Source organism: Fundulus heteroclitus, chromosome 15, assembly GCF_011125445.2.
Source record: "Fundulus heteroclitus isolate FHET01 chromosome 15, MU-UCD_Fhet_4.1, whole genome shotgun sequence".
Taxonomy (NCBI): domain Eukaryota; kingdom Metazoa; phylum Chordata; class Actinopteri; order Cyprinodontiformes; family Fundulidae; genus Fundulus; species Fundulus heteroclitus.
The window spans coordinates 7,870,086-7,882,410 of record NC_046375.1 but is presented as its reverse complement, the minus strand read 5'-3'; the positions used below and the strand labels follow the sequence as shown (position 1 = coordinate 7,882,410).

The window sequence follows — 12,325 nt, the reverse complement described above, 5'->3', positions numbered from 1 at the left end:
ACGCAGGTGGACTGAATGACACTGATTAGGGTGCCAGTGGCTGAGAGTGGAAACAAAACATGAAAGAGTGGAAAAGAGATAATGAGAGTAATCTTACAGATAAAAACAAAACAGGAACTAAAGAGAAATAACTCCAAGGTTATGGAAAACAGAATAACTACTCTCTAAATGGACCAGGTGCAAAATGTTTTTTCTCTGTGAACCATGCACCATCAGTTGTGTCCTTCAACAAGGTACAACAAGTGCATAAACAGACGATAAGCAGCCCACAACAGCCAAGATAAACATTGCCAGGAAGATGACGCAGAAGGTGACTTCAGCACCACCTCAGGTACACTCACCCCAGATCGCAACAGCTCAGACTTTACAGATATAACTTACAGCTGAAAAATGCAAGGGAATCTTTCTTCGCTTAGATAATCAACAAAAACATTAATAAGGCTTGTGCCTTATTTGCCACGGTCAACAGGTTAACAAACCCTCCTGTATCTGTGGCTTCTTAAGTACACTCCACCAGGGCCAGCAACAAAATTGCCAACTTCTTTACTGAGAAAATTCAAAAGATTAGAGGATCAGTCTGTACATCCATATCAAGTTTAGTACCAAAGCTGTCTCCAACTAAAACTGATCTTCAGAAAATGTCTCAATTCAGCCAAATAAACTACAAAAACTTACAGGAAATCATTCACCAGCTAAGTTCCTCCTCCTGCTGCTTTGATGTTCTACCCTATCTTTAAGAAAGGTTTGCCAGTCATAACATCTGATTTGACTCAGATAATAAACCCTTCTGTCAGGTGTTTTCCCCCAGTCTCTAAAAACAGCAATTATCAAACCCCTGTTGAAAAATAACAATTTGAACAAATTACTTCTGCAGAACTACAGGCCCATCTCAAACCTCCCCTTCATCAGTAAGATTATTGAAAAAGCTGTATATGAACAATTAAACACCTTCTTAACTATGACCAGTTGCTTTGATGTTTTCCAGTCTGGCTTCCGTTCTCACCACAGTACAGAGACCGCCCTTATCAAGGTGTTTAATGACATCCATATAAATGCACACTGTGGAAGAACTACAGTCCTGGTATTATTGGACCTTAGTGCTGCATTTGATACAGTTGATCACTCCATTCTGTTAGAACGCCTGGAAAACTGGGTCGGCCTTTCTGGTACAGCACTCAACTGATTTAAATCCTACTTAAAAGACAGGGAATTTACATCAGAGATGACAAAAATCACATGTGGGGTTCCCCAAGGGTCCATCCTGGGTCCCCTCCTATTCGATATCTACATGCTCCCTTTAGCTCACATCATAAAAAAACAACATCACCAGGTGACTATGAACCCATTCAAGCACTGATTAAATGCTTAGAAGAAATCAATGCATGGATGTGCAAAAATGTTCTTCAACTGAATAAAAAACACTGAAGTAATAATTTTTGGACCAATTGACCAGCAATCAAAAAGTTAGTGCACAGCTTCATCTGCTTCAGCTAATAACCACTGATCAGCCCTGAATAAATAACCCAAAAAGGAAAGCTTCCAACAATAATGAACAAATAAACACTGTACGACGAGACCTGTAGAACATAATGAGCAAAATACTGAAAAACAAACCCAAATGAAGACCATAACCAAACAACTCAGGATCGTGACAGAAAAAAAGATGTTAGGTCCTATGAGTCTTGATTTTAGGTGAAACTTTCAGATGGCATGGTCAGAATTTGGTGTAAACAACATGAAAGTATGGATACATCCTGCTTTGTGTCAAAGTAATGTTTTGTTGGCAAGCTCTGGGTTCATCTGCACCAGTTGAGCATTGTTTAAACGCCACGACCTACGTGAGACTTGTTGCTGACCGTTAATGACTAAAGTATACCTGAATACCATTCCTACCTTTAGCATGATAATGCACGACGCCACAAAGCTCGAATCATCTCAAGGCAAAAAAAACCAACAAAACATGTCAGTCAAATCAACGTTAAATCCCAAGTTTAAATACTTCACTCATACCTATCTTAAAATATGTATTAGTAACTTAAAATAGATACTTCAGACTGAAGTAGATGTTTTGCTGCCATCAATCCATGGAAAGAATTTAGAGTGAAATTCTATATTAGGAATGCTGTTAAACGCTGTTAAACGCTTTGTGCAAACCTGGAGTCCTGGTTACTGGTCATGGCTGACAAAGACTCAACTTGTGCAACCTGAAGTTGCAACACGCATATATCCAAAGCACAGCAGCATTACCCTTTACTTTAAACATTAAGCATACAATATTTATGAAGCAAAACTGAGTTACCTTCGTACAGATTGGTTGTTCCTGTTGATCACTGTTGTGTTTAGCTGCTCATGCGTTTGGCCATATATCCATCTTTTAAATTTTTCTAGTTTCCTTTTAGCTTTTGGGAAAGAAATACATACTTTTTAAACATTTTGACAAATTGTGATTGGTCAGTAACTGACCAGCCTCCAAGACTACTTGACAGATGGCATCATGTCAATTGGCCCAATAACCCCTTCTTATTTATAAAGCTTGCCTATGCACAAACCCGGGCCTAAATCTTGTGTACATTATGCAACATTTGGGGAATGGGGGCAGGGAGGGGGGGGGGGGGTGAGTTCCTCCAAGACAAGAAGAATCTTGACACAGAGCGCGTCCCCCTGGGAAAGTCCTCTGATGTGTAAATCAGCAATAATTTTCACTTTTTGCCCAAGTTCTTTTAATGTGTACAGCTTATTTGCTTTTACCTTTGATTTACACATTTTTAAGGTCTTCCTGGGAAGTTTCTTCAGTTTCTTTTATCGATGGTTGCCATTGTTAACAATAAAATAATGATCAGTTGCCTCATTTGAATAGATTCATGAAGTGCTTTGCATTGACTATTTATGGTCATATTTAGGCAGGTAGAGGGCAGAACATGAGGCGGAGCCTTGTACGCAAACAATCATCTGCAGCTGTGATCATTAAAAAGGGAAACTGTGTGCTGGTGTGCATGTGCATGGTTTTATAAATCAGGATTTATAAGATGTTTAATATAGATCCTAGACAATGTTTTAGAAATGAGACCCCAGACCTTAATTCAACAGAGCATCTTTGGGATGTGATGCAATAGGAAATTTTCACAGTTGATGTTGAGCTGACATCAACTAGATGACCAATATGGACCAATATGGACCAAAATCTTTGAGGAATGTTTCTGACACCTTGTTGAATCTATGCTAGGTACAATTATAGCAGGTCTGCAGGGAAAAGGGGCCACAAAAAGGATACTAGTTCTCCAGGACGTAGTAAGAATATAATCGTTTTTTTTCTAAGGAGTGAATGAGATTCTTGCCAGCACAAGAATCACAATCTGTCTCATGGTAACATTCTCATAACTTGAGGAAGGATGACATGCAGGACTTCTTTACCCCCTCACACCATGCTATGAATGCACGCTTTGTCGCCTTGCGCTCCGACATCGGCTGCTAGTGAGCCCTGCTGTCACTCCGGTGATCCCTGCGTCTCAGTAAGCTGGTCCCCGCTGCAAAGAGCCTCTGACGTCCCTGTGGCCAAATCTCTGCGCTCACTTGAACAAGCTGTACATACTTTAATGAGCATTTGAACATTTTAACAGAATACAAAAATCTTACAGTAAGACAACCCTGGATGGTAAATACACATCATCTTTTCTTTTGAAAACCTATTTTCCCAGAACTAAACTCTGGAGTTCTCCTGTTGAGTGGTGCAGTGATGAAATATTTAAAAAAGAAGGTAATAATGAAAATAACCTCGCAGAGAGTTAAATATACATTCATAAAAATAACCCTCTATTATTCATGGATCTGAGTTGCCACCTGAGGAAACAGACCGACCAGATATTAAAGATTAATACATTCCAGATTAGCTGTGTCAGCAGCAGAAGTCCAGACCAAAGGTGCATGACTAACATGCAGACTGGATCTGACTCTGCTGACGTGATTGGGACGTGTCAAAATGAAACAGGGTGATTAAATCTGAATTTGGACCAGTTTCGATTCTTGATTCTTAAAGGGCACATTTATTGTAGTTTGGTTTTATTCAAATAAACTTAATTGAACATACTGTAAAATGTTTACTCGCTTAATCGTGTAGACTTAAAGGGGAGCTGGTGGCTATCTCCAGCGGCCATTAGGCGAGATGCGGGGTACACCCTGGACAGGTCACCAGTCCCTCACAGGGCGACAAAGACGCACACAGGACAAACAACCATGCACACACTCACACCAAAAGGCAATTTAGAGAGATTAAATAACCTAACAGTCATGTTTTTGGACTGTGGGAGGAAGCCGGAGTTACAATCACTCTCATGCAAGAAAAACTACAGGTTTCAATTACTTTAGCTCAACCTATGAAATCTGTCTAACATAGGTTCAACCTGTGAACCTGTATTAGCTTAGGCTTGAAACTGCTTTTTAAGTTAAACCTTTCTTTTTCTAAGCACATCCTAATGAATATGTTGGCATGCTCAGGTGATTAAACAAGCCACAGTTTAAAGGACAGCGTTCATGGAGCTACAGAGAGCCTCTAGAACACAGGTGTCAAACTCAAGGCCCGCGGGCCAAATCTGGCCCTTCAAGGTAAATTATCCGGCCCTCGAGAGCCAAAAAAAAAAAGGGCATATATCCTTTTATAGTGTATAAAGTGGCTAAAACTGTGCCTCCTGTAATGGTAACTCACCCCAATATCAACTTTTTTTGCAGATAAACTGGGCTTAAGAGTGCTACTTTTATGTTACTGTGCATTTTTATACTACTGTGTGAACTGGAATGAAAAAGTATCGTCTCTAAACATGCAAGCGGCCCTTTTAATGACTTCATGATGCCAAAGTGGCCCCATACAGAAATTAGTTTGACACCTCTGCTCTAGAACTATCGAGCAAGAGCCCTTGGAAAGATTACAGGAAAGTCTGGCTCCTATATAGCACGAATTCAAGGGCTGCTTTTTCATAGTGCTGCTAAAAAGTGTTCCTTTGAGGGTGGAATTGCATTCTATTTTTCTGTTTTCACACAAAAATTGCTGATCTTTATCATAGGGGCTTCAAATTTAGGTAAAATGTGTCGTTCTAAAAGGTAAAAAAAAAACTTAAATCACGTCTTTTGGCTAAATGGAAGGAGGAAAGTTTAAACAAGATTTGGCACAAGACAAAACGATGGCAGAACCAAATAGATTTGTGTTCCAATAAAACCAGAGCTTCAGGAATTAAATCAAACCCTCGGGTAATTACATTTGAACTCCTGATCAACCGCTTTGACTTTTGTGACCTGTGGTTACCTGGGGTTTCATCTCTGTTTCTGTTTGCACTGGCTCCAGAAGTCAGGAGGATGTCTCAGGGAGTCATAGAGATGTTGTATGTGAACATTTTACATCCAACTACACATTCAGTATATTGCATTCAGAACAACAAGAGAAACAGGAAGAAAACTTGCAGCTTTGGTCCGAGAATAAAGTATAAACTTAAATAACTTTTACACCTGAGTTTATTTCCTCATCTCAACTCTGCTGCAGACCAAACAAGTGAACTCTGGTCCGCCGAAAACTGGATGTTGATACGCTTGGAAGCAAACTCTGGAGAGGTTTGCATACAATGGCAAAGCAAGTTATTTAGAAAGTGTCATGCTTATTTGTTCAGTTTGAATCCTCAATGTTACTAGATGTCTTTTTTCACATCTTGAACATTTCCTCCTTAATATTCGGATTGCATATATTAATTTAGCATTAAAGTCGATTAGTTTTGGATATGAACGTATATGCTGATTTGAAGGTTTTTGAGCAACTTTCAAATTTTTTGGAAGAAAGTAGTGAAGATACTTCATAAAATATGCATCTTATTTGGGACAGTTGGTTTTTGAAACTTTAATGAAAAAGCCGATTCAATTAAAGTTTCATGAAATAATGAAAGTACACTGGCACACCGTATATTGCAAATTGTAACTTTTAAGGAGTTTTTTTTATGTATGGAGTGAAAAGGGGGAAGTTTGCAAGTTTTAGAGCACCATCCCAATTGTGACGTGTACAGGGGAGTCAGTGCATGCTGATGCACTCCTCAAAACTGCATCATCACAAGCAGCATCTAAAGTAAAAGCTTGGCCATGAATAGGTCTTCCAAATTTATAACTACAGGTACCCTCCACCAAATTAGTCATGAAGTGGCTTAAGGGACAACATAGTTGACGCTTTGGAGTGGCCATCAGAACGTTGTGATCTCAGTCCCATAGAAACTGAAAATGTAAATTTTTGAGCAAGACAGCATCTGAACAGGTGGCGACTTGTCAATACGGGGCTCTGGGGCGCTACTCCCATAAAAAATGCAGGAAAACGGTGTAAACACACGCAGTCTGTCTTTTGTTTTTTCAGCATTCCCTTTTTGGATTTATTTCGGTTTATATGAAACTGTTTCAATGGCAAAGGGTGCCAGACACATGAGTGTGTAGCCTAGGTATTTATTTATTTATTTACACATTTTCATTTCATTATCTTAAATTAGCCTAAAACTGGAATGGTTTGTTTGATTTAATGTCAGTCGGTAAGAAAATAGTGTTTTATGCATTTTTTCTGTGTGCTTAACTTATGGAAAGTTGTCCTTTGACGTGCAACCGTCTTAGGAACTGACTTCTCTGAGAGTGGTTTGCTCCTGGCCTCTTTCACCGTTCAAAGTGTAAGGCTGACTTTCTGTTTGCTACTTTACAATGTAAAAATTCAAAGTGATGCAAGAAAAAGAATCTTTTTTTTTTTTTTTTTAGATTTACAAATAAAGACAGGTATTTACAACCTAGCCTTCGGTGTCCTGTTTATTTGATCTGGAACAATGTTGAGCTCTAATTAGGTGAAAATGCACTCATTAGCCAGAGCCACTCCGCAGAGACCAATTGTCAATGAATTATTCAAGACCTCTCTCCCATACACGACATCAATACTTGCTTCTTCCTGGCTCCACACTCCTGTGCATTCTCATCTCCAATTGCATCCTGCCACTGTGAAATGAAGAGCGTTTGAATTTATCTGAAGAGCCACTCAGAGCATACAAATCATTTTTTTTTTTTGTCTTTCAAGTCCAGGTTTGCGGCATTCGGGCTTCTCTTGTTAGACCCCTGTCATCTGCAGAGCAGTTTTCATTAGTTTCACCCCAGTAACCCTGCTTCTCTCTCCCATTTTTCCAACAGGATATGGCCATGCAGCCCCCAGCACAGATGGAGGGAAGGTCTTTTGCATGCTCTACGCCCTCCTCGGCATCCCCCTCACTTTGGTCATGTTCCAGAGCGTCGGCGAGCGGATTAACACCTTTGTCCGATACCTGCTCCACCGCCTGAAGAAGTGCCTTGGAATGAGGCGCACTGAAGTCTCCATGGTCAACATGGTGACCATCGGTTTTATATCCTGCATGAGCACACTATGTGTGGGGGCGATGGCTTTCTCCCACTTTGAGGAGTGGAGCTTCTTCCATGCGTACTACTACTGCTTCATCACGCTCACCACCATTGGGTTTGGGGACTACGTGGCATTGCAGAATAAGCACGCCCTGCAGACCAAGCCCCAGTACGTGGTCTTCAGCTTCATCTACATCCTGACAGGCCTGGCAGTAATCGGAGCCTTCCTCAACTTAGCCGTGCTGAGATTCATGACAATGAATGCTGAGGATGAGAAAAGGGACGCGGAGCAGCGGGCTCTTCTTGCCCATAACGGTCAGGCGGGAGGCCACATCAACTGCTTTGTAGACCCGGCCTCCCCGTCCTCCACGCCGCCCGGGTGTGGCGGTGGGAGTGCAGTCGGAGGGAGCGGCGGAGGGGCTGCTAGCCGCGGCTTGCGTAACGTTTATGCCGAGGTGCTCCACTTCCAGTCCATGTGCTCCTGTCTTTGGTATAAGAGCAGAGAGAAGCTGCAGTACTCCATCCCCATGATCATCCCGCGCGACCTCTCCACGTCAGACACCTACATGGAGCAGGTAGAGGCCTTTTCCAACCCGCTTCACTCCAACGGCTGCATGTGCAGCTTGCAGCACCATTCAGGCATCAGCTCAGTGTCCACAGGTTTGCACAGCATCAACACCTACAGGAGACTGAACAAACGCAGGAGCTCCATCTAAACACCCGGAGAACGTCGTTTTGCAGTCTGTTTGTGTGCATCACCACGGCAGGAACTACAGCAAGAGTTATGATGGACGTCAAGGGAGCACAACTGAAGAGATGTAACTCTACTAACCTGGGCTTTGTTTTCGAGTTGAAGGATCTGGTGGTTTGGACTCCAGACATGCTACTTACGTTGACAGAGCACAAACCATTTAGTATCAAGATTCACACTGAAACGTCTGAGAAATACTGCTAATTGTTGTTTAAGTGGCATTCACTCCACCTTGTGGGACATCTGCAGTATCCTAACACCAAAGCGAGCATTTTCTTTGTCAACAAGAATGGATTTCTAATTCCTTATCTGAAAGAGGAGGAAAGCACCGTAAGACATATCTAAGGGGTTGGGGGGATCTGAATTGTTATAACCACTTATAATTATTTTTATTAAAATAAACAAAAATTTCCCAAGCGAAAACCTTTTGGTAGGAAACTAACTTGATAAGAGAAACTAAAATGTGTGTATATATTTGGACACTTCACATAAAGGTTACTTTTTCAGTTTTTTTCTTCCCCATGTGTTTGTTTTCACAATGCAGGTTCAAGCCAAACCTCCTGATCTCCTTAAGATTTGTTTCTCTTCCATGAGGAAAAACTAAATAATTACAAAAAATATCACTAGTTTAGAATTGCTGTCATACAAACGGTTTCGCAAACGTATATTGATATTTTTTCCCGCATGTCAAAAAGCTCAGTGCATTTTATAGGGATAATATGGCATACACTAAGCAAAAGTTGCTTGGATTGTGAAGTTCAAGGAAAATGATTGATGGCTTTCAAAATTATTTGCAAATAAAAGTCTGAAAAAGTGTGCTGTGCGTTTGTATTCAATCTCCTTTTTGGGGTATGTCTCTGGCAGCTTTGCGCATCTAGAGACAGAAACCTTTGCCTATTCTTTGCAAAACATTTGAAGCTCTGTCAGGTTGGTGGCAGAGCATCCTTGAACAACAACAATGTTAAAGCCACGGCCACGGACTCCAGACATGGGTTCATAATTGGATCTGGGTCAGGCCTTTGACTGGGCCAGTTAAAGAGCTGACTATATTTTGATCTAAACCATTTCATCGTAGGATCAGAGTTGATGTCCTGCTGAAAAGTGAACCTTAATTGAACATTCAGACTTTTACATTTTCTAACAAGCATTTTTTTTCATGTTTGCAGTCTTTTTTTCTCCATCCACCATGCCATGAGACTCTGACCCACATGCCTGTCCCTAATGAAGAAAGTATGACAGTATTACAGCATGATGCGGCCATACTATGTTTTCCTCGGTTTTAACATTGAGACCGGTTCCGCTGGAGGTTTTTTTCCTGTTAAAGGGGAGTTTTCCTCTCCACTGTTGCTACATGCATGCTCAGTATGAGGGATTGCTGCAAAATAAACAACATAATGCAGGTGACTGTCCACTGAGGCACTCATCCAGGACCAGTGAATTCTGCAAGTCAGTGACTCGATGCAATCTGCTGGGTTTCCTTAGATAGAAAACTATTTAAATAATCTGTCTGGATGATTTGACTGAATTGACTGAAAAATGTCTTGAGATGACGTTTAAATTGGCGCTTTATAAATAACCAGATTTGATTTATTATTGAGATAGTAAGCTCAGGATTAGGTTGAGGGTTTGCTTTTTGACAGTGTTTTGCACGGAGGCCAAAAAGTACAATTTTGGTCTCATCAGACAAGTGTCTCATGGTGGCTTGTGGCATCCTGCAAGCACAAGTTATTTTAGAATGGTTTTGTTTTTGCCAGTCTTCTATAATGGACAGATTTCTGAATTACACGCCTAATAATTTTCCTGAGGACAGATTCTTCCACCTGAGCTCTGTGGCTTCTCCAGGGTCTCTTGGCTGCGTCTCTGAGTAATACTTTCCCGTCATTTTAGCTCAACGTCTTTCCATTTGGTGTTTTGGTGGACAATAACGCTTTCTTTGAAACCTCTGAGCCATTCAGAGAACAGCTACATTTGTGCAGAGAATAAATTATACACTGCTGGGTAGTATTTACTAGTAAGGTGACTTCTGAAGAAAACTGATTGGACTAGATTTTATCAATTTAGGGGTATCAGCCTAAAGGGAGCTGGATACAAATACAAACACACAAAAAGATCTTGCAACCATGTATAATTTTCCTTCTACTTTGCAATTCCGCAGTACTTTGGGCTGCATTAGCTTATAACATCTGAATAAAATGCAATACATTATTCAGTTATGAACCTGCAGAATAAGGAAAAGGGTATAAATACATTTGCAAAGCAATCACAGGATCAGAAATGCAATGGTGCCGTCCACCGCTTTGTCTCCTTTTGCCACCATTTCCACAGTGTTTTAAAATGACTATAAACCTATTTTTCATAGATTGTCCTTGTGCATTAATCTGAATTATGTACATGTTCCTCATCATATGTTTTTTTGTGTAGCTGAACTATAATCAGAGAGTTTAAATCAGAGTTTTAAGCTCACTTATGTATTGTAGAAAGGCATTTCTTAATCACTGCAGCACTTTGGAGAACTGTTGTTTATGCTTTCAGACACTGGGACTTAGTGCACATATTGTTGGTTTTTAAATAAATCCCATCATGTTATGTTATGTAAATGACAAGACTTGACTGATTATTACTTGTCGGATATCTGGGAAGCATTTGCATTAATGCTCTGTTGTTGTTTTTTTTGGCACCTCACAGACACAAAGCTTCGGATTTTGCTAGTCTTGCACTTAAGGGGGCATTCTCCCGCCCCATCCAACAAACTTGATTGAACCAACTGAGGTCTTTTATGCAGTGTTTATTTTGCTTCATGGAAGAACTGAACTTTGTTTTTCTGTTGTTTGTTCTCACAGTGAGTCATTTTGCTTTTCGGTTTTTCTTTTCTACTGGAAAATCCATGATTACAGTAAACCCATTAGCGTGTTTAATCAACTCACTACTCGGTAAGATGAGCTGTGTGTGTTACATGTGCATGTTTTTATTTTGACCATAATAAAATATTTATTTAAAATAAAAAATTTTGAGTGTTGAATACTGAGGTATTTATTTAAATGTGTTGTTTTTGGCTTGCGTGAATTCTTTGGCGAAGCTAATTTTTTGGCTACGTCAGATGCAAAGTTTAAATTTCCAGAAACCAGCTCTGAAAACCTAAACGGAGGTTTTTATTTCAGAATAATAAAAACCAACAGAGCTGCGTCTGGTAAGATATATTTGATACCTTCCCTTGTGCAGATATTTCCGCTGCTTTTCTTGTTGTGGAAATCAAGAGGGCAAGAGGATTTTCAGCAAGAAATAAGAGATTTTGTTCTGAAAACAGCTAATTCGTGAGAAACCCTCAACAAATATTTAGACCTAGACTTGGCTAAAGCTACAGTTGACATACGTAAACAGATTTTATGTTCTGTGCATTAGTTATGTCTGTCCCCTCATCGGATTATCATGCCTTTTACCGTAATTCAGATCAGCAGCAACGCTCAAACCAACTGTAAGGGTAAATGTATCTACTGTCAAATGTATCTTCGTTACTTTTCAACAGAATTCCTCCTTTTTTCACCTCTTAACTCAAGTTTAAACAAGACTGATTGCTATTCCCAAGTCCTTGGATATCTAATTATGTAATTTTGTTGTTTAAAATCCAACTGCCTGACCCTGGAGACTATTTCATAATTAATCTGCTTTCCACCATGGCTCAGTGTCAAGCAACATCAGTGCCACATTGGAAGAAACATGCAAGGGTCTGTCAGGAACCCAGAAACCTACTGACTCTTCACAGACTAATAACCAGTGAATAGATCAAAGAGGAGTCTTTATTTGCCTCTTAAACCCATGTATGTCAGATTGTTGTATCTTTCAAGATTGTGCTGTCTTTTGATTGGGATCATTCTGGTAGATTTTATTATGTTTATGATTTAAAAACATATTTAAAAAAAATAAGAAAGCAATTTATTTAATAATGGATGTCTTCAACCAACAACTAACAATAAGAGAAAGGAAAGTTTTCAGTTGTCATTTCCATCCACAGATAATTGCCCCCCCACTGTATGGAAAGTTATTTGCATAATGGCATTATTCTCTTGATTAAAAATTGGGCTTAAAAACGGTGCGCTCTGTTTTGTCCTTGGATAAGGCAACACGCGATAAGCAGGTGTATTACAAAGTCTCTTCATGATCACATGTCATCACTATTTAGCTTCTTCAGCA

The 12,325-nt window shown here is 40.0% G+C and overlaps 1 protein-coding gene across 1 annotated transcript in view; it reads left to right on the top strand.

Moving 5' to 3' along the window:
- kcnk3a (potassium channel, subfamily K, member 3a) overlaps positions 1-8,362 on the top strand; it is a 47,632-nt gene extending 39,270 nt beyond the window's left edge. Inside the window, exon 2 of the mRNA XM_012869026.3 lies at positions 7,183-8,362. Within this exon, the coding sequence (XP_012724480.2) occupies positions 7,183-8,102 (920 nt within the window). The 3' untranslated portion in view covers positions 8,103-8,362. The remainder of the gene's footprint in view (positions 1-7,182) is intronic.
- The last annotated feature ends 3,963 nt before the right edge of the window (positions 8,363-12,325 follow it).